The sequence below is a fragment of the Sebastes fasciatus genome, chromosome 6 (genome assembly GCF_043250625.1).
Source record: "Sebastes fasciatus isolate fSebFas1 chromosome 6, fSebFas1.pri, whole genome shotgun sequence".
Taxonomy (NCBI): domain Eukaryota; kingdom Metazoa; phylum Chordata; class Actinopteri; order Perciformes; family Sebastidae; genus Sebastes; species Sebastes fasciatus.
The window spans coordinates 24,408,398-24,431,478 of record NC_133800.1 but is presented as its reverse complement, the minus strand read 5'-3'; the positions used below and the strand labels follow the sequence as shown (position 1 = coordinate 24,431,478).

General features: G+C 42.9%; 1 protein-coding gene across 25 annotated transcripts in view; it reads left to right on the top strand.

The window, feature by feature from the left end:
- Positions 1 to 22,476, top strand: part of rimbp2b (RIMS binding protein 2b) — an 88,285-nt gene extending 65,809 nt beyond the window's left edge. For 7 of the 25 annotated variants that reach the window (XM_074638663.1, XM_074638648.1, XM_074638656.1 and 4 more), the window contains 15 exons: positions 2,780 to 2,952; positions 3,885 to 4,541; positions 4,915 to 5,064; positions 6,403 to 6,564; positions 9,340 to 10,107; positions 11,229 to 11,340; positions 11,841 to 11,966; positions 13,194 to 13,375; positions 13,570 to 13,738; positions 13,863 to 13,925; positions 14,222 to 14,325; positions 15,410 to 15,436; positions 15,946 to 16,017; positions 17,568 to 17,702; positions 20,260 to 22,476. In XM_074638663.1, coding sequence (XP_074494764.1) covers positions 2,780 to 2,952; positions 3,885 to 4,541; positions 4,915 to 5,064; positions 6,403 to 6,564; positions 9,340 to 10,107; positions 11,229 to 11,340; positions 11,841 to 11,966; positions 13,194 to 13,375; positions 13,570 to 13,738; positions 13,863 to 13,925; positions 14,222 to 14,325; positions 15,410 to 15,436; positions 15,946 to 16,017; positions 17,568 to 17,702; positions 20,260 to 20,460 — 3,101 coding nt within the window. In that variant the 3' untranslated portion in view covers positions 20,461 to 22,476. Of the gene's footprint in view, positions 1 to 2,779; positions 2,953 to 3,884; positions 4,542 to 4,914; positions 5,065 to 6,402; positions 6,565 to 9,339; positions 10,108 to 11,228; positions 11,341 to 11,840; positions 11,967 to 13,138; positions 13,376 to 13,569; positions 13,739 to 13,862; positions 13,926 to 14,221; positions 14,326 to 15,409; positions 15,437 to 15,945; positions 16,018 to 17,567; positions 17,703 to 18,625; positions 19,588 to 20,259 lie in introns of those variants that run through there. The other 18 variants (XM_074638653.1, XM_074638650.1, XM_074638668.1 and 15 more) reach the window with 15 other exon arrangements.
- The last annotated feature ends 605 nt before the right edge of the window (positions 22,477 to 23,081 follow it).

The window sequence follows — 23,081 nt, the reverse complement described above, 5'->3', positions numbered from 1 at the left end:
GTCTGATAATTTACATCCAACAACAGCAGTCTGTTTATTTACTCAGCCACACGCTTCGAGCCCATTACATTTACAAACCTGACAAACATCTCAGACATTTTCGTTTTTCCCCAGACACTTTTAGATTGCCCTCCAGGATTTGTGTGTGTGCACTACTGCGATAAGACACATGCATGGTAGAAAAAAGAAAAAAAAAGAAAAGTGCAATGAGAAAAAAATGGAAGAAGCATTTGCTGAATGGAGCTTTAACACTGGAAACAGTGTCTCTGGAAGCCAAATTAGTGTAAATAGTGAGCGCAGATCTCTGGGATTTCTTCTCCCATGAGGCCCGGCGATGCTCTGCTGTTGCCAGCGTTAACTTGGGTCTCACAGCCTGACTGTCTAGCTACGGGGAATCTTTTAAAGTGAGAATGTTATAAAACGGGATTGTCTCCACAGCCAGCTACATTCGTGTCACAGTGTAGATAAAATAGTTCACGACATGTCATATTGGTGCTTCTTATATGAGTAAGTGCTATTTAACCTTTATTCAACATGGAAACTTAAGGAGACCAAAACTCCCATTGTTAAGATGGAAGCCGTTGAGAACACGAGAGACAAATGGGACATAACAGAGAGATTATGAAGTCAAGTAATGAATAGAAGAAAGGCAGAAAGGGAGTGAATAAAGGGAGGTGCTGAGAGAGAGTGAGGCTGAAGTTTGAATTGACATTTTCTTTTGGCAGCTGACAAGCTAACATGCTGCGAGTTCATTAAATGATCCATCTATTGAACATGTTAATTAGAGGCGTCTGAAATAGTGTCGGTATCGGTGGCGGACGGCTGTCAATAGGGAAGACATTGTCTGGAGGCTCTATATTAGGCTTTCGCACTCAGCGCGACTTCATTACTTAGCGATGAAGCATTTTTTATTAATATTAGTCCTGGAAATCAGTGTCTGCTGTTTGTGTCCGATATTAATGAAAGTGGCTCCACTGAAATATTCATTCATGCACTCCTTTCAGTTCTCAGAGGAGCTCCTTGTTTATGACAGGCGTGTTTAAGAGGAAATTAAACCTCCAAACAACCACTGCTGCCATTCCAAGACTCTGTGTGTGTGTGTTGACGCTCAGTGTAGAAATGTTGTGTTGATGGAGATTCTCGGACACACGCAAGCGGCCGCACGTTGCTGCTGAGTGCTGACTGCATCTGCTCGCTCTCTCTCACTGTGTGACTGCAGGGGAGCAGCAGCACTGCACAGATGGGTATGTTGTTTAGTATGCAGGCAGTGCTGACAGATTGTGGAAATAGCAAACTGTGTTATTTTTTTTAATGCTCCATAGAATATTGTCAGCGAGAATCTGGCAACAGGATACTGCTGTACATACACTGATGGTCGCATGTTGGCAAACTCGGCTTTTTCAACCGACGTAACGCCTGCACCCGATAGGCATGTGAATGAATCTGGAAATAAACACACCGTGAACCCCACACAGAGATGAGCATCAATCATTCTACAAATTACAATATTTGAATATAATAAATTAGGGCTGGGCGATAGTTCAATATGATGATTTATCATCTTTCAATGGAATCATATCATGATGAAATCATATATCGAGATATCATGATTCGGGATGGGTATCATTAGGGTTTTTATTGATACTCTTATTGGTTCTTTTTCATTACTAAATAATTGTTTTTTAATATATTATTTAAAAAAGAATAAATTCAACACAGGATTGAATTAATTTATATTTTAAATATAACTAAATGTTTCTAGAGCAGCAACAGTAATGTTTACAACAGCAAATTACTATATAAGCTCAATAATATCTTAGTGGAAACTAATCTAAAATGTTAATAAAGTAAATCATTCAGTATCAGTCGTTCCTCCTGTCCTCTGTCCTCCTCCCTCTGCTGATGTGCTTCACTGCCTGCAGGTACTGCTGGTAGAGACAGGAGGGGCTGCTTTGTCTCAGCCTGCTGATATGTTAGTTTACAAGAATTTTAAGACACGTGGCAAACTAAGCTCAACAGTTAGACTACATACAGACTACTAATTAATGGTATTAGTCGAGCTAGCGCGCTGTGCTTGTGTAAACATAGTGGCGGTGGATGAGAGACTGCGGACAGAGCAGATTGAAGCTGATTGAGCTTATCAATACTCCAGTCTTTAATAATTTAGTACCAGTGACCTAAATTGATAATAACATGCACATACTAAATCAAATTTCTCAGAAAATCTGAAAATTTTGCACTGAAGTTCTTTATTAAATGAGAAAATACAAAGTGCTTTTCATTTGTCAAGTATTTAATTCACACAGGAGTTTACAAAACCATGTGGTTATTTCATATAGACTATTTATTTATTGAATTACCAGAAAATATGCTATACCGTGATATATATTGTTATTCAGATTTCAAATTACCTATATCGGGATAGAAGATTTTGGCCATATCGCCTATCATAAATACTACATTCAGCTGTCACTGACTCAGTGCATCACAGCACAAACCAGCTGTTCATTTCAGTGAAATTCAAAATGCTTTTAAAATCATTTAGTATACATTATGTTTTTAATACAATTCTTGATAATACCACGAGGTTAGGCTGTGTGCATTACATCTAATACAGTTCCCCTAGAATGAGAACTGCCTTATTTCATACCACTGTGAAATGATTATTGAATAGTACTGTGGAAAGTCCATAGTACCGACGTCAGCATGTTATTTTTGATCAGATAGGCAGAAATGGTTCAGCCGCTGTTGAGCTGTCTTTCTTTCTCTCCTTATCCAGTGTGTGTGTTATGCTCCTCAGGGCCCCCTCTCCCTCCCCAGGAGGTGCAGGTTCAGTGTGGTCAGACGCCGGGGGTCCTGCAGGTCAGGTGGAAGCCGCCGCTTCTGACGTCTTCAGGAACCTCCAACGGGGCCAGCGTGATTGGCTACGCCGTGTGCACAAAGGGACAAAAGGTACCAAATGTCACAATAAGTCCCTTTTTTGAGTCTTATAATACGTTCTTAGAATAAGGTTTTGCCTTCCTCAACGGTGACTTCTATGAGTAGTGCTCTATTGCCATCTCCTGGAGAAACGATATAATGCTGATATACAGCCCTCATGGATAAGCATCACTGAAGAGCAAAAAAGAGAGCTGTAACAGGCATCAGTATGACACCCCTTTTCCACAGAGAGCTATTGTTTTTGTTGTGTGTTTGTGTGCAAATGTGTCTATCAACCATGATGGTGTCCAGTTTCATTCTAAGCCAAAATCCGCATGCTGCATAGAGAGAAAAAGTGACCATTTTCCAACAGGCCTGAAGTGAGTGCTATGGTTTAAACGTGGTCAGTTCTGTAGCTCATCTACAAATCTGTGTGCTTTTTAGGGATTTTTAATTTTAAAGAGGACCTATTATGCTTATTTTCAGCTTCATACTTTTATTTTGGGTTACTACTAGAACCTGTTTACATGCTTTAATGTTCAAAAAGCGCTTTCGTTTTCCCATACCGACTGTTCTGCAGCACCTTTTTTCACCCTTTGTCTGAAACGCTCTGTTTAAGCTCCTCCCCCTCCTCCCGTAAAGCCTAATCTGCTCTGATTGGTCAGCTGGCCCATTGTTGTGATTGGTCAACCAAACCAAACTCTTCAGACTCCGACTTTGAGCTCTGTAACTTTGCAGACCTTTTACATGCACAAAAAACTATATAACACACTAAAAGAAAGGAAAAAAGCATAAAAGCGTAATAGGTCCTCTTTAATAATGATGTATTTCTCTTCAGCTGACAGGTATGAGAGCTAGAAATGCATGAAGTTTGTATGATGGGAGGGTTTCAGAGTAAGTATTTTGCATGCTGACATTCTGAATTGCCCTTTGGTAAGGACTTTCTGCTTCCTTTGTGAATACAGATAGCAGAGGTCTTATACCCCACAGCAGACTATGTGACCGTGGAGTTAAACAGGATCCAGTGTCTGGAGGCCAGGGAAATCATTGTAAGGACGTTATCCACACAAGGAGAGTCCCAGGACTCGCCCGTGGCCATTATCCCGAACAATCTCCTGGGCTCCCCGCGCCTCTCCCACCGAACCACTGCACCTATGACCCACCCGCCGCCCCAACCGGTGCACTCGCAAACCCACCCTCCTTACCCCTCAACGTACCCCCCGAATCACCCCCAGCCCCAGGTGCAGCCTCTGCCTCGATCCCAGCCCCACACGCTGCCCCACGCACAACCGCACTCGCAGCCCGTCTGCCAGCCCCCTCCTCCTCCTCCTCCTCATTTCCAACGCCACCCCATGCCCACGTCCAAACCGTTAGTAAGTGCCAGAGAGCCAGAAACCAAAGAGCATGAGGTGGGCATGCGGAAAGCCCAGCCCTGGGAGCGATCCCCGTCTCCGCTGCCCCCCATGCGTGGACCCAACCTGGAGCCGCCGCACTTCCAGCCACGGCGATCGCCCTCTCCTCAGAGGATCCTGCCACAGCCTCAGGGAGTCCCCATCACCAACACCATCGCCAAGGCCATGGCCAGGGAAGCTGCCCAGAGAGTGTTTGCCGAGGGCAACCGGGTGCGTGGTACAGTATTCATCTTCATGTGATAGAATCTAACATTGAGCCTTTAAAGGGGAACTACGCTCATTTTCAAAATTCATGTGAATTTTGAAAATAGGCGTAGTTCCCCTTTAAATCAGATTTTTCATGAGACAAATGGAAATATTTGTCAGGATGATAAGATGACTTCGCTTGTTTCTGAAAATCAGCCTGCTTTAAAAGCCATCATCACAACAAGTATTGGTTTCAAGATAGAACCGTATGAAAATTATAATGAAACTACATTAGTGGAAAGTTGAAATAGCTCACCCACTTGTTTGAGAGAAAAAACTATGATTGTAGGAATGTTACACTAAATTATTTTGATCTTAATAACATTTCTTTTACCAGGTTGAGAAAAGGAACATCTTTAGTGAGCGAGGTAACTCCTTGCATCCAGTCAACTCTGACGAGGAGGAGGACGGCTACGACTCTCCTCATGCGAGGAGGAGAGGAGCCTCGGTGGATGAGTTCCTCAGAGGCTCAGAGTTGGGCAGACAGGTACGTTACAGAAAACACAGCAAGCAGACAATCAGAAGATGCGTATCACTTGTTTCTGGGAAAAATGTGGAATCAGTAACGACACATGTAGGCAAATCCCATCATATCAAATTGAAGCCCCTCTTAATGAGTATTATTATTGTATTTTCTAGGATCTTGTATCATTTTTACAAATACTTTTAAGGGAAGGAAGAAAATTGTTAACGAAACCAGTTACCTGAAATTTTACTTTGGCAAAACTTTTGTATCATTTTAGTGCACAATGGGCCTGATACCAGAATAACTCGTATGAACAGATTTGTTCTTAAGTGGCTTGCACGAGTGATTCAGGAGAACTTGCACTTGCATTCACCAATTTTCTCCTATTTTGAATTTCTTCTTAGGCACGAACACAATTTATGAGTGGTCCAGACCTGTCGTAGGAGTCATGTGCAATGAGTCTGCTGTTATCCAAACCTTTTTCACTAATGGATTGTATGTTTCTTTAGTGGCAATTTTGAATTTGAAAACCCTATAGAAATTAAACTTAATAATTATGTTGACATTATCCTCGGCAATTCAAATTATAATACAATTCTAAATGTATAACACATTACATTTGCTATTGTATAACACTACAATATATGAATATGAACATCTCAAACTGCAAAACGACTTAAAATATGCACTAATTGAAGGTTAATTTGTCTCTGTAAATAATGAGGCCACCGGCCATGCGTCATGGCTGACTTAACTTCTTTAGGAGGAGAGCGTGTCTTTGGACAGCGTGCTGATATATTCACAGAGACAGACGAATGGGGCAGGACGCGTAGCCTTATATGGTATCATTGAGGCCTTAATTATGCTAATTCACAATTCTCACGAACGCGCGCTCATTTACACACAGGTGGCATTCATCATGTTTACACAGCTCATTTACACAGTTATCTGAAGTTAGGAGCGTTTGCTGAATCTGACGTGGCACACTCGTACGAGCTCATGCTACAAAAAAAGTAAGAGAAAGTTCTTGCATGAGGCCTAATGTGTAGCTATACAAGAGTTTACACCAACACACACATCTTTGTGAACACCGCATTCCGGCTTTGAGTGGAAATCAGCCAAACTTGTTTACATACATCAATATCGGAAGCTAAAGATAGCTCTGTATGTTGGCCAGCCGATTGGAGTTTATAGCTGCTTCTGCACTTTTATGGAGGTGTCAGAGTCTTTAGGTGACAACATTGTGGTATTCTGAGTCTCTGTAGTGCGTAAGCATTTCCTCACAAGATAGAAACATAAGAATATAAAAGTGACTACCTAATACGCTCCCTTTAAACTCTCTCTCTGGTTTTCCCTAAGCAACATCATCACCACTACAGCCACAGTGAGGAGTACCACACAGAGAGCAGCCGCGGTTCGGACCTGTCCGACATAATGGAGGAGGACGAGGAAGATCTTTACTCTGAGATGCAGCTGGAGGAGGGCCGTAGGCGCAGCATCAACTCTCACAACACTCTTAAGGTACGTACTGCACACCTTCAGTCTGTAGCGGCCAGGGGGAGGAGATGGGGTGGTGGAGAGGACGGGGGTTTAGGGAGGGAAAGTCTCTCTCACAGGCTCTACACCCAGGCCCGACGTGGCTTTGCTCGGCTGAGCTCCCCTGCCTTGTGTTAGCTGAATCAGCCTCCCCCACCCCAGCCTGCTCCTACACACCCCCCCACTCCTCCAGCACTGCTTTAGTCAATCACGGCTGAGCTCATGGGAATGGCTGTGTATACATAACTGTAACTGTACCGCATGCCAGAGGGGAAGGCTGTAAACTGATGGTTTGCATTGCATTTTGATGCTCTTTATTCTGCAACCAAAAGGAGTGTTACAAGTCAAATGTTAGACTGTGATATTGAAGTGCACATTTTTAACATACTGTACTGTATCAAAGGGTCATGGCATATCAAGTGCACATGGGAATCTCATTTAAGTGAGTACTTAAATGGAAATATTCACGCTTGTTTATGTCTGTCATGTCCTAATGTTTAATTTTTCTATTGTTGATGTAAATGTTTAACGTGATCCTGTCTTCATTTGGTCTGTCAGCGGGGATGTGTGGATGTAAAGGTGTAAAATATGCCACCATGATACAAAAGCATCATAGTATTAGGCTCGTTCGAGATGAACTGCGCCTCGCCTGGAAAATAGACGACATCAGGCGGCAGCAGCAGACGGGTGGTGACAAAAAGCTGCGGTCAAGTCGGACAGTTTCCAGACGTTTCCAGCAGCATTCAATGAATTTACAGGAAGTTACAGGAAAAGTTACATCCTGTTAGATCCGATCTGTAGGTTACTTGTAGTTTGCAGACGACGTTCAGATTTGTGTGTATCTGGCATTAGATTCTATCCTTTATTATTTTTATGTCTGCCTTGTAAAGCACTTTGTAATGAGCACTCGATTTGAAAAGTGCTATATGAATAACCTTCATTATCATAATTATTATTATGATTATTATCAACCACACAAGATATGTTTGTTTACAGATGACTTCTTTATTACACAACATGAGACTAATAGCCTACAATCTAGCGTTAAATATTACAATTACACAGAAAGTTCGGACGTTCTACAACACGTGGTGTTTGCTGTCAAAACTAAGAGCCAATCAGCTCTTTGATCAGGCGACAGCCAGGCGTTTCCCATCATGCCCTGTCTCTTGCAGTCGGTGGAGAGCAACTGCGGTGCCTCTTAACACTGGCCGCCTCGATGTCATGAGGTCATCGTTGCCCACGTGTGCATGACGTCAGAGCAAGTCGGCATCAAGTCGGACACAAATCTAACCCGTATGTATTGCGCGGCGATCGCCGGTGATCGATGCTGCGCAGGCCCGGCTCATCTCCAACGAGCCTATTATAAGAGTGAGGGATGCCGTAGTGGTTGATTGGTCCTCTGTATTAAACCCTCTGTAAACCCAAACAACTGTTTTCAGTTACTCCGGCTGATTAGACCTCTGTTCGGGTTGATGGTAATCTATGAGGTCACGAATCTTCATCAACCAATAAGAGTGATAGAGGTGTAATTAGTCCCGCCCTAACAAGTGCAACAAAGCTAACAGGAGACTCAGGAAGATGTCACTCAATTACAGTCTGTACACGCCCACACAGTCAGAGGTCTAATCAGCCAGATTAACTGAAAACACCAGTGTGGCTGTTCAGAGGCTTTAAAGTAGACTTGCTACCAGAAGTCAATACAAATTTAGTCAGGTAATCCCTGTGTCAATGTGTACAGCAATGTGGTGTTCATGAGGGGTAATCATTGGTAGATTCAGGTATATTTAAATACACCAATGCTGCACCTCTTTTTTGTCATCACCATCTATTTGTAAATCACTGTTGCACATTATCCACCCCCTTTTATATTTCTGTAAAAACAGTATTATTTTAAAATATGTATAGCAGTGATATAATCATTTTAATTAGATATTAAGGAAATAAGATAATAAGATGAATTGTCAAATTTGCTTCTGTTGTTGTTTTCTGTGAGCACATTGAAGGAAGTTGTGTATGTTTCACTACGTTTGTTGCTAAAGAAGTGTCCTACTCCAGTATGTCCTCAGCAGCTGATTCTGCCACTCACTCAGCTTCATGTTTTTATTTTGTATTTTTTTTTTTATTACTTCATTTCATTCATGTTGATGTTTACATTTATCCCTCACCCGTGGCACTAACTAAGCCTGTCACTTATGGTACATGTCCATAGTCCTGCACACGTCTATGTAAGAAGCCATGCAATGCATTCTGGTAGCGTGTCGTCCAATCAGGTCCCTAGTGTCTTGTGTCTTTTGGCAGCCCATCAAGCGTCCAGTGCTGAGAAGCAAGGCAATCCCTTGTGATAAACAACGTCCCTGTGGACATGTACCATTACTTTTTGTTTGGATATTTCTAATTTCTTACAAGCGACATTCCCTTTCCCACATTTAACCTCCGTGCACATGCTCTGTTTATCAGTTGTTGCTCCACATTTTGAGTCTTCACAGATTCCTGTTCAGAGCATGTCATTTCCTCCTCACGGAATGAGACTGCATGTCTTACTACATTGCCACAAATAACTAATTCTGTCTTTATTTTGTCTTTCCCCCCATTTGTTCTATTCACATACTGTGTTGTTTCCTGCCTGTTCTAAAACCTCCGAAAAAAAACACTTTTCAACCCTCCGCACAAAAAAAATCTAAACTGAACCTTTTTGAATTGAACTGACTAACTGAACTATGAAATTGTGGAACTTTTGCCTCCCGGTCGCGACTGAAGGCGTATTACAAACGTCAGGACTTAGCCGAGGAGAGGGACTGCTGGGACCTCCAGAGGGAGGTGGTGAAGCAGAAGTCGCTCCGCAGCAAGCGTCTCCACAGCATCCCCGAGGTGGCCGAGGAAGAGTCGGACTGCGTGGACGGCATGGGCCAGCGCATCTGCTTCGAAGACGGCGGGCGGCCTGGAACGCCGCACACTCAGCGGAGGATGTACCCCCAGGACAACCACCACGCCCCCGGCAAGAACTCCCGCCACCTGCAGCGCCAACGCTCCTCCCCTCGCTTCACCGACAGTCGCTACTGCTACACCGCGGACGAGCGCAGCCTGGTGCGACCCAACCGCCAGAACACAAAGAGTCCTGACAGCGGTTTGGACTGCGGCAGTGAGGAAGAAGGCTCTCTGGGCCGGGGCTATCGAGGGTACTACGCTCACGGCAGCCCCATGCGGGGGCCCGTTCACATCATTCACTGTGAAGGCCCGGTAGAGAGGCGGGCGCTGGCTATGGGCCGTAAGAGAACTCTGACCCGCCAGTGCAGCATGGAGGAGGAGTACTCTGACCTCCCAGTGACTTCAGCCAAGTCGGTACACACGGGAGACTTTAGGAACAGGGAGCACTTTGGGCCTGGTCGGGAGGCCGGGCAGCGAAACTACTCCAGGGAGGGGGCCCTGAGCGAGGGCCGGCTGAACGAGCTGGACAGGGTCTATTACAGCCCCCACAGGGAGGCTAGGGCCCAGTCTTTGTCCAGGCTCAACCGGGACCAGCCGCTGGTGTGTGATTCAGACTTTCTGCTGTACTTTCCATCAGCAAGCTGCAGCCATTCTGTTTTCTTAATGTTGTCTGTTTTTCTTTACGGTTATCCCCCCCCCTCCCTCTTTTCTTTCTTTCATTTGGCATTTTCATTTTCTGACAAGTGCTCACATGTTCACGTTCGGTCTGATTTGATGTTTTATTTTGAGTGCTTGTACTCAGAATGTCAGGTGGATTTTAAAGTAAAGCTTTCAATTACCTAAAGGCCATTTAACTTTGAAGAAGTTTTGACTTCTCATGTCTTTGAGGGGAAAGGTTCCATTAAGAGGACAGTCTCTGTGCGGTGCATGGGGGAGGGGGGACGCGCTGCTCCCGTCTTCTCTTCCCCTGCCGGCCTCCATTTGTTGCTCTCCATGTGTCGCCCTCTAGAGCTGCAGCTGTGTCGCTCCACCTTGTGCTTGGCGCTTCTTCATCTCAGCATCTTCATTGCTTCAAGGCCAGATCGAGACTTCTGCAGCCCTGCGGGGATTCATTTAGCCTTCAACCCATACACATCATCTCTTGCTTGTCTCTTTCACTTGTTTCAGCAAAAAAAAAAATGTCCTTCATAATTTTTTCATCTATTAAATGTTTTGATTGTTGTAATACAAAGCCCCAGGCTGAAGCTATAATGGCTTTGCTCATCTAACCACATCTCTATCCATTCTCGATCACACTCCACTTTCTCTTGTTTCTCCTCATCCGCTCTTTCTTCTTTATTCTTTACTCATCATTTCTGTCTCTTTGTGCTGCCATTTGCTTTCTTTTCTCATCAAGGAGCTGACATGCACAGAACAAAACAAACCAAACAAATGGTCTTTAGCTAAACATCTGACCCTTCCTGACCCCCCCCTCCCCTCAGTCCATGTTGTTGTGTTGGGGGTTGATTTGATTTACTTGTTTTGATGGTTTGTTGGGTTTCATTATTGTTTTATGGATTTGTTTTACTATTATTTTGCCTCCCTAAGGACAAATGGAAGTCATTTGCTCTTATGGTTTTTTAGTTGTTTTAACAGGATTGTGGGATTCTTTTAAGTGTTATCTTCACGATGCAGGCGGTTTGTTGCTCTAACCTCTCGCCTTTTGTTTTTTACCTCTAAAGATCATTGGGAACTCACCGTCTCATGGAAACGCTGACCGCCTGGACCACTCGGGGAGGTCGGGGAGGGTTCACATCGGCAACCCCCCTCAGCAGCGGCCCATCCCATCCATTGGTTAGTGAGGTCACCACACGAGGAGACGCGTCATCCCCCCACCTGCAGGGCCACTGATGTTTGTGCTATTTATACCATGTGTTTCCCTTAACCCATGTGAGCCGAGCTGTACATCTCTGCCCATAGAGCTTTAAAACAACCACGTAGACCTTTATTTTGTGGGGCGTTTGCGCGCCTCGTAGCTGTCCATCCTCACAAGCTGGATTCGCCAAAATGTTCACATGCAGGAAAGTTACACTCCCTATGCCTGTGTTTACTGTGGGTTAACATGTTTACCACGCAATTTGAACCTCCCCCGCAACAGTGCAAGCATTGCTGTTTTACACCCAGTGACTCCAGAGTGAAAACCTGTTGCCTTGTACACCCACCTCCCCCCCACACCTCAGGGCAACCTCATCATCCTACTGTTCTCAGCATGAGTGAATGGGCCATGGGGTAGAGCAGAGTGTGTGTGTGCGGGGGATCTCTGACCGTAACGTTGTGATTGGTGTCTTCTGTAGAGATCACCATGGACAGTAACAGTGAGGGGAGTGAGGGGAACCTCTCACCCGTCAAGGAGGATGTTTACTATGGCAGTGTAGCTCGGCGCAGGATATGGCGATCTATGTCCTCAGAGGATCAATCTGGTATGTGGCGCAGCTGACAATTCACCTTGACAAAGGCCAAAGAGTCGTTCTTGAACACATGCAGTGATAATGGTGGTTCTGTGCTGGGCTTTAGCTTAGCTGAATAAAGCTGACGGGGGAAGACAAGACTGGCCACTTTTCCCCGTTTTTTGGAGAATGAAAATCCCTTCCCTGTATGTACTCCTACACCCTCAATCCCAAGAAACCCCAACTCACTCCTACTCTTCCCGCTCACCCTCCATATCCACCGCAACTTAACCCGTCCTCCTCTTCCTTATCTTCTCCGCCACCTCCTCTTTTCCTTCTCCTCCCGCCTTCAGGAGCCAGTAGCCCCGTTTGCTTTGATTTTGCATGACCCCTTAACAATACAGTGAGAAGGAAAGACTGCCTTGTTGGAATCACTCGGTTCATCAAACACGTTTCATGCCATTGAAACACATCTTTCAAAAAAACATATTTCAGTTGCTTGGTTAGCGTTGGTTGCACAATCTCTGAGCCATCATTCAGACTTACAATCTGCCATTGAAACATTCAACATGGTGATCCATGAGAAGCATGGGGATCGGATATCAGGTTCATCCCTTCCTCCCTCACTGATATCTGCGCTGCCAGGAACTGCTGGGGCATTTGATGTGTCATCTCCCTTGGGAACGTTGCCCTTTTCTTTCGCTGCACATTGTTTCCAGATGTGGCCTAAAAAGCATGACCGTGCACCTGCATTTGATCATGTCCAATCCCCAGGAACGCATGCATGTTGATCAGCCTCTGTGAGATAAGGCAGTGAAACAGCAATGAACAATAGTGCAGTGTTACTTGTGTCCTCCTGGTGTGCACAGTCATTCAGTTTTCCCCTTTTGCACCCCCAAAATCTGCTTGTGTTTCCCGTCTGTGCTGTGTTGTACTGTGCTATCAGTGTGTTTAGAGACTCACGCCAGCAAGCAGAGATGTGTGAACGAAGAACCCCGATGTGCTTCGATTGAGCCTTTTAAAAAAAAAAAAAAAGCATCCTTTTGCTTCTTAGTGTGTGAATACAACATTTTTCAAAGAGATTAAAACTAAAAAGCGTAATTATCGCATTCGATCTCTGGTTCTTTTTTCACACATGCATCTCATCGCCCTCTCCCCTGTCAGCTCTAACAAAGAGACATCTTCTGCTCTCATTGCCTCTACAGCCAGCGTGGCTGTATAAGGCTGGTAGTAGCAGCAGAGGCCTCCTCTATGTTTCAGACGGCTTTGGCGGGCGCAGGCAGGGGCGGGGACGACGCTCCCTGGATTACTACGAGGAGTCGGAGCCGGAGGAGATGACCCGTGTGTTTGTGGCTCTGTTCGACTACGACCCCATGTCCATGTCGCCCAACCCCGACGCTGCTGACGAGGAGCTGCCATTCAAGGAGGGCCAGATCATCAAGGTCAGTCTTCACTTTGGACTTGAGTGCAAAGACTTGAGACTTACTTGTGACTTGTAAAACAATGACTTGGTCCCACCTCTGGTCTTAGCTTATACCTTCAGAATAACTTGTAGATGGTAGTAATAGTAATGCCAGTCCTAGTTGCAGGTATTATGGTGTCCGTCCTGTCCCCTGACACTTTGTTGTGCCTTTAGGTCTTTGGGCATAAAGACACAGATGGCTTCTACAGGGCGGAGGTCCGAGACCGCGTGGGTCTGATCCCCTGTAACATGGTCTCTGAGATCCAAACGGAGGATGACGACATGATGGACCAGCTCCTTAAACAGGGCTTCCTGCCACTCAACACTCCTGTGGAGAAGTTAGGTGAGACATCGTTTTTTTTTGCCCTTATACCCTCTGTGTCTTAATGCTCTACTGAACTGCCTTTTACTGACACACGTCTCCTTTCCTATACTCTTCCCACTTGTTTTTCTGCTTTCCTGTAAAGTGAACTGTGACCGTTTCAAAGATGGCCGCTCAATAAATCGCAGGTCCAGAAAGTCCAAGAGAGGTCTGTGTCCACTGAGATGCTCTTCTGCTTCATCTTTACTGCTTTTATTCACCTCTCACCATCCTTATTCATCTGTGAACTGCTTTTAGCTAATTTACACTATATGTCCTGTCGCTAAGCTTTCCCTAACGATAAACATAGGAGTAGTTCACCTTAAGCCAGATGATCAGATGGGAAAGCTTGTTGGACTTGCATTATGCATCGTCACTGGTCATCACATCGTTCAGTAAAGTTTTCACATTATTCCCACTGATATTTTTTTCTTTTCTGTCTTGTCTTCCTTTTCCTCTCCGTAGAGAGGAACAGGCGGAGTGGCCGTCAACATCCGATGTCAACGCGGAGAATGGTGGCCCTGTACGACTACGACCCCCGAGAGAGCTCCCCTAACGTTGATGTAGAGGTACTGTCTGTCCTCTTGTGGCTCACAGCTGTTCACACTGTCTTCTTCATTCTCTGTCACCACCATCATGTTAACAAATGCATAAAAGCTGTCAACGCACAACATATTTTTGAGGTGCACAGGCACAAAGATGAGGATATTCAATGTTTTGTTTATGTTAGTCAATTTAAAGAATTTAAAGGAATAGTTTGACATTTTGGGAAATAGGCTTATTCACTCTGTTGCTGAGCTAGATGAGAAGATTGATTCCCCCTAAACTCAACCGAGTAGGTTTGTTGCCTAAACCTAAGGAGACTTCTGGCAGAAAGACCTGAAGGCAAACTTCTCCCATGTGTTCTCAACCAGTGTAACATGAAAGTGGAATTAGCAAGCTTAAAGAGGAACTACATCCATTTTCAAAATTCATACATGTTATTCCTATGGTAAACGGGGGAACGTAACAATTGGGGGCTCGTCCGGGATAGAGGTAGTAACAATAAAATTTACCCAGGAAGGAGAGACGGGCGACGGATGTGTGCAAACAAAAACTAAAATTGTATTAACAATGAATGGAAAGTGTACAAAAACCAACTTAAAACTACTTTCTAACAGAAAGCGCAACTTAAATCTACAGCTCAGTACTACTGCAGTAAACACTCTTAATTCACTGCTGACTCCGGCATACATGCCAACCACCGACGTCAACACGCTGACAACAAGAATTGCCCCCTGCTAAGAAATAGTCTGGCACATGGCATGTGTTAATTAGTTTAGTTTTAGAGGTGCTGTTGGCAGATTGTGTTACCTTCAGACAGAACCAGGCTCGCTGTTTCTGCCTGCTTCCAGCCTTTATGTCAAGCTAAGCTAACCATCTCCTAGCTTCATACGAGTGGTATCAATCTTCTTATCTAACTCTTGGCAAGATGATGTCAAACTATTCCTTTAAGTGCGATTCAGGGCAATATGTACACAGGCGAGGTTGAATGAGGAGTTAGCATTGTGTGAGCTAGAGGATTGAATTACTTTCCCGTGCTGTTTTTTTTTGCCCCCCCCCCCCCCCCGTTCACTTACTCTCACCTTTCTATTGGCACTGCCACCGACACAGTATGAGGGCAACAGACTGAATGAAGAGGTGAGTGAGGGTGAGGAGGGTACGGTACTGTCTGCTCTGTGTGTGTTTACTCCCCCGTTTGTTGGAGTGCAAACGAGGAGGTGGGCTTCAGATGACGGGCCGCGGCCCTCTGTCCCTGGTGGTCATGAATACAGCCCCTCATGCATCGCCTGAGCCAGCATCTCCCCTCCTTGGTTTGGTCCTTTGTGTCGACCTGTCTCCTACATACTGTACATACGCTATGTTTGGTTTGTCTGTTCTCGAAAAAAAAATCCCGTAGGACAGATGTGCCCAGTGTGTTGCAATCCTGTCTTCAAAGTTCCAACATTTGATGCATTTACAGTTGCAACAGTCCGTCCGCCGAGACTGAATTGACAAGATGCATCACATTAATTTGGAGAAGGAAGCACAGCATTTCAAACTCATCAAACCCCAGTACATTTGATGTTTTAGAAAGTCTTCTACTGCTGTAAACAACAAGAGAAGTACAACAAGCCAAACGTATCTCAAGGCTCTTTCTTCTTTGGCAGGCTGAACTGACTTTCTGTGCCGGTGACGTCATCACAGTTTTTGGTGAAATAGATGAAGATGGCTTTTACTATGTGAGTGCTAAACGCTTCTATTTCCACGTCTGTTGAGCATCTGTTTCTGTTCTTTTCCCCTGACTATTTAGTGCTCAATACATCCTTATAGATGTACTACAGTAGGTACAGTTTTACATAAAACACATCTGTGCAAACATAGCGTTGTGAAGTGGGAGGACTCATTTAAGGTACAGTAAAAGTGTTGTTCATTTTCTGTTTCGACAAAAAAGTTTAAGCACTTCCAGGGCTTGGGTAATGCATGAAATTCTCCCTGTTGAATCATCTGTATAAAAGAGGAGCAAATGCTTAAAGCCTCTGAACACCCACACAGGTTTTTTCAGTTGATTATTTCTGGCTGATTAGAGCTCTGCTCAGGGCTGTGTGGGCGTGTATAGACAGTAATTGATTGACAGATTCCTGAGTCTGTTAGGGCGGGACAAATTACACCTTTATTATTCTTGTTGGTAGATGAAGATTAGTGACCTAATACATAACCAAAAAAGCTCCGGCCCACTTTCACCCTGAGCAGAGGTATAACAGCCATAATAACTGAAAACACCTGTGTGGGTCTTAAGAGGTTTCAAGAAAGAATATAGTTCATAGATAAAAAGACAAAGGCGTAGGTAATAGCATTTTTTTGCAATGGCAAAGCTCTGATTCACGCCCCTGACTGGAGTTTTTGCCACTTCATTGGATATCAGAAACAAATTAGAACTAATTTAAACTTGTGGCAATAACTTAAACCTATATAAATGATTTAAAAAAAAAAAAAAAAATTTTTAAAAGAGGACATATTATGCTTATTTCCAGGTGCATACTTGTGTTTTGGGTTTTTATTAGAACATGTTTACATGAAAAAACGCTGTTGAATGTTAAAAAGCCCAGTCTGCTCTGATTGGTCAGCTGGCCCTCTGTTGTGATTGGTCACCAAACTCTTTGGGTTCCGCTCCATCTCCGCATTAACTAGCTTTGTTTGAGGACGTGCCAAATTAGCCGTTTTGCAAATGTGTCACTTGGTGACATCACCACGTCACGGAAGAAAAGGCAGGATTTCAAGCGAGTCGTTTCAGGCAGTTCAGGAGCAGTGTTTCTGTGGGAGAGTAGCTCCCTTTGGCGTGGACTTTGGGCTTTGTAACTTATGCACCAAAAATGATATAACCCATTGAAGGAAAGCAAAAAAGCATAATAGGTCCCCTTTAATATATTGTGAAACTATCCAGGAAGCAAATGGTCAGTAGAGTTAGGAAGCGGGAGGAGTTATTTCGGGCGCCCCTGGTTCTGGAAGTATTAATTTTTCCCATAGACAATGTTATGTGACTCACGGTTGGAGCACTAGCATCAACTGCATTGGAAAATATCTGGTTCTTTGATTAAAAAGCCGACCGTACAAGCTTGTGTACATGAAGACTTCTCGCGTCAGCAGTTCCTCCCATCTCTCAACTCTATCACCGCTTTAATTTGACATTTTCTATGCACCTCCTCAAAGTATGGGGAGAAACTGTTAAACTGTGGGGTAACACCTAAAGTCAAATACAGCAGAGGTCTCACTGTCCTTGTGTACTCCTCAGGGCGAGCTCAATGGACACAAGGGACTTGTTCCTTCCAACTTTCTAGAAGAAGTGCCTGATGATGTAGAGGTTTTTCTCACTGACTCACCATCTCGATACCCCCAGGACACTCCTGCACGGATAAAGACCAAAAGGGTACATGCTCCTTCGCAGTACTAGCCCTCTGTCATCCATTTACTCCTTTCAGTTCCCTCTATCTCCTTTAGTACCGTGTCTGTGCGTGCGTGTGTGTGTGTGTGCGTGCGTGTATGTGTGTGTGTGCGTGTCTCATTGAAGTACAATGGGATTTCTGACTTTGGAGCATTAACACTGTAAATAAATAGATGTCTAAGATCTATGAAAAAAATAAAACTTTAAGACTAATACTTGACAGAGGTACTTTTATTTTTCATGTTTACTGCTGTGAAAGGGGGGAAGTTGTGCATTGTATAATACATGGATCTACTGTATTCATAAAGCATTCTCAATGAGAGTAAAATGGGGAGGGGGGTGGGTGGGACGCTCCTGTGACTTTTTACATGTTGTCATGTCTTGAAAAAACAGCAGTTAACACTTTTTTGCACATGCATATTTAGCATTCTAACAGATGCTTTATGAATATATTCTGTGTTTGATCTCAAATAATTTCTAATAGAGTAAAATAGTTTTGTTGTACTGAAAGATGAACTATGTAGTCTGTAGCGCAGCATGTTCTATAGTCCAGATGCATGAATCCTTGAACATTTTATATAAAGATTAAGTCTAGTGTAGTACAACTTTTGTATCTGCTCCTGAACGCCTTGTTTTGTATATTGCTTTCTTGTAAAGTAGCACGCAAAGGGTCACTTAGCCTATGTTGCCATCAGAGAATAATTTCAGAAGTAACTATTTACTAACTGTAAATATGTGATGTTATTTTTGTGTTTAACAAATAATGCAATTGTTGAAATATAAATAGGTGTCATCAGATATTTCTTTCCTTGTGTTCTAATTTGCCATTTTGTCATATTGCAAACTATTGAAATGCCATCACCATATATATTTTTTTATTTCTTTTCCTCACCCGCTTGGCAAAACAGAAGAAGAGTGTTCATTTCACACCTTAAAGGCTCTGTTTCCGTCACGTAAGTGAGCAACTGAGGATACCACGATTACGCTCCCCTCGTCTAATGCAGCTGACATGGGTACCCTTAGCTTCTGGTATGCAACATGTATACTTTATATATGACATTCCTTTAGTGCTGCTATGCCTTTAGGTAGTTTCCTCTTTGTTCCACCAAAACACTCAGTACTGTTTGTTGGTAGGAGATTGTGACCCCAGCCAATGCATTAGACAAGAAGTATGGTATCTTCAGTTGTTTCTCTGAGTGTTGTACATGACAATGTTCGTCTCCTGCAATAAGTCTCCTGCTGTAACTCATGGTAAGCTAAAAGGCCATTGTTGTACAATTACTGTACCTTCAAAAACGTTCAGTTAAATTAACTGTTGATTAATGGTACTAACATTTACACTACTCTCAGTGCAGTGTGGCATGCTGCATCCTAGAAAGAAAACCAGAAAATTCTATGCAAAAAACCCAAAGAGAAACATAAAAATCTTTCATTCAATTTGTATCAAATCAGTTAGCGTTTTGGTTTTCAAATCAGTGCTCATTTTGAAGATGAACTATCAATTAGATTGCCAACTACAGTGATAGATATTGGTTTAAAGTGAGACTATGGGACTTTTGCTGAGCGGCTTCTACGAATGACGATTATGAGATTTTAGCTGCCTTCAAATGGGCTCGTGTTTACCGCGTTCACGAGAAAAGTCCATATGAACCCTCTTGTGGTATTCACAACCTCTGAAGTGGAAAGTTTTGTGAAAGCTCCGAATTCACGAGTTGTGACGTGTTTGTTGACGTTGCCAGAAATGGCGGAAGCCATGAAGTTAATTTTTCAGTGCATAATTAGTTAATATATTCTAATTTTAGTCATACATTGTTTTTCGGAGGAAAATGTTGATATTCCCAACAGTCTAATCTTTTTCCTCCGTCATTATGTATTTTTCTCAAAAGTTACACCGTCTCACTTTAAACTCAGTATAATGAAATGCTAAACAAAGCAGAATGATTTTGATATGTCACATGTTCTGGTGTTTAACACACATATTCTATAGTTAAATACAGATATCACATAAATGGAATCTTTGACCATCTGTCTTCCCAAAGTGCAATTTAAAAGAGCCTTTTAGCTCATGATTACAGAAAAGGAATAGTGACTAGTAGTTCTCTGTAACCCAGTTGTATCAGTAAATATCTCTATATATATATATATATATTTAAGGGGGAAGGAAAGTGAATGTGATATATTGTCCCACCTGTCCCAAAATGCAAATGTATCTGTTGATGTGAGAGGAACTGCCCTGCCCCTTGATATCCATTGTTGGGGATTGTTGTGTCACCTTACATTGATGTGGAAGTTAGTCAATGTCATTGCTTAAAATTCTGTGTTGTTGTAGCTTATCCCTAGCAGCTTCATAAAAAAAACAACCACTGTTTCTACGTGACAGTGGGAGGGGGATGGAGGGAGTGTATATATCTATAGACTTCAGAGCTATGGTGGCCCCCAAGAGACAGAAAGGACTTAAGAGGAGGAGGGGAGTAGTGACTGAGGTGTGAGAGACGGCTGGCTTTTTAACACCCTCAACTGTCCCTTACGGGTCTCCCATTAGGTTCCGCTGGAAAAATCGGGTCCGCCCAGAAGAGCAGGCTCTCCCACAGTGCGTCCACGCATCCCTGGCTCCGGCCCGGCCACCGTGGGGCCCGGCAGTCCCATCAGGGCCCCACTGGACATGTACTCCTCTTCCAAAAAGAAAAAGGGACTGCTCTCCAAAGGGAAGACACTATTGCAAAGACTTGGCGCTGTAAAATAACTTCTCGACTCCTTGTAGTGTTACAAAAAAAAATGGAACACAGTGGACAGGTGGCATTTGTGAGCTTAGCAAATGCTTTATTCTTGTACATCTGTTGTATACTAGGATATTTGTATTTTGTTAACAGTATCAACTACATATTTTCAATAACGCATTTCATATTATGATCCCGAGACGTCGTGGTGTCGGCCGAGTATTGAGTATCTTACCTCCAAGTCTCTGACTGATGTTTTGCTGTAGACAGAGACAGGGCCCCGGGGCATTCTCCATTTTGCACCTGGTCAAATCCGATGGCACTTAATACGCTGCCGCCATTACGAGTCTGACCAGTGTCTCTGTACGGACATCAGAATGTCATTCAAACACTGAGGGATCAATTAAACATTGAGAGTCCATTTTTCAATCCAAAGATGGACTTGTTCAAAACAGCCAGTCACGTACAGTAAACTGTACGAGAGGTTTGCATGCTTTACTTCAGCACATTCCCTCCTGACCCCCATGAGAGTGCATGCAATGTGATAGGACCTGGAGCATGCAGTTCTTTAACGGCTGCACAGTAGCCTATACTGTGACAAATCAGCAGAATTAACTCCTTGTCTCTGTGATAGAGGCAAGTGTTCCCCCCCCTCACAAACATGTCAGACACCTACTAAAACAAGCACATACTGTACCTACTACAGGGTCTCTGCATTAAAATCAGCCTGAATGGAAATGCATAGTCGATCCAACCTCCATGTATTTGCCTTATAATCGCACAACGGTTAGTACTTTGCCCAGTAGAGCAGTAGTGCACTTCCATGCCCTACTATTCATTTTATTGTTGCTACTTCATAAAAATCTGTTTGCAGATCCTGACTTGTGACGTGCAGGGTATTGTGTGACTGTCTTGATTTCCAGAGATATTACATATAGCCGTCCAAGACTCCTGTTGTTGACAGTCTATCATCTATAGTCCAGCCCAAAAAAAGAAAATATTTTTTTTGTCTTAGAAGATAGATAATGAAAAAGGGCGTACTAATTTTTGAGGAGTGAATGAAGGGACTTTTTTTTTTAATTTGAGTTCACTGTTTTTGATGCCACACTGATGCACATCTGATTTAAAACAATGACTACTCTACAAAGGAAACCATGTTACGTAAACAGAACAAATATAAGTGATATAGCATCAGCAAGTCCAGTTATTGTACTGCATTTGATTCATAACATGCAACACTTTTGGGCTTCACTAGAAGACTAAAGGTCACAGTAGTTGACGGCGAGACACAAGGCTACCTCTACGCTGCCCCTCCACCCCAAAATCTATTAGATCTGTTTATTCAAGCCAATCTGTCATCGATGCCTGTTCAGTGTGTCCCGAGTTAGGTTGGTGCAGGATACAAGTACTGTATATCAATATCTATATATATATCTACACCTTAATGTAGAGTAGTGAATGTATGATGAATTGAAAGCCAATGTATTTTCAAAGCTGCCCAAAAGGATTGTGCAGATGTCCCGTCTTTGTGCGTGAAATGAAACAGTCCACCTTTATTTCCTCACACCATTCTTGTTTTCCATTTCATCCTCATGTATCTGAAAAATCGAGCCTATTTTTTCTACACACAAAGAGTTGAACTGAAACTGCCAAAAAAGAATGTATGCAAAACATTCTGTAATACTTTCTGTACAATTCTCGGCCGAACAGCCATGTTGACCTGCGGTAAACTGATGTACACCTGTTCCTATTTATGGACCATGTCTTCAGACATTGCTTCTGTTCATTTTTGAGTGACTGTTGCTCTTTTTGTACTTTGTCCATTTGTAAAATTGTTTTTAAATGTTTATACTTGATTTTCAAACTGCCTTTTTTGTACATTTAACTTTATAATCAAACAGTGCAAGCTTTCCCCATGGTGTCTTGAAGACCATATCGTTTAAAAGTCTGCAATTGTGTGCTAGCTTTATGATAAGAATTATCAGCCTATATTGATGGTTACAAATTATTGTGTGGGTGTGCATGTGCAATCTTTTCTAAAAAAAAAAGAAATCTAAATAAATTTGATATTTTGTAATGTTTGCATGTGTGATTTAACTTAAAATGAAATGACGTACCACACAAACAAATGTTTATTAGAACCATTCGTAACAGCAATAACTACGACGGAGTATTATGGCCACATTGAGGGGAAAAAAACAGATTTTGAGAATAAAGTCATAATATTACAAGAAAAATGTTGTAATTTAATAAGAATAAAGTCAAATTATAATATGTACTACATACTACATACTAATATTACGAGAATAAAGTCATACATTTACGAGAAAAAAAATAATTTCCTCCTCCACAAAAGAGTCAGTTTCCTCCAGGTTCTTGTGTTTTTTTCTTCGGAATAAACGCAGTTTCTTGCACAATCTTTTCATGGTCCTGATACTTATGATAATGTGGTGCTGCAAAAAGATTAAGTATTTTGTTATTTGTGAAACCTATGCTAAAGTATAACTTCACAAGATGCTCCACGTTCCTCATTTTCACACAGGCTGCTCTATTTCCGCTCTAAAATAACACGTAAAATTACTACTTTATAATATTATGACTTTATTCTCATAATACTACGACTTTTTTCTCTTAAGCTTATGACTTT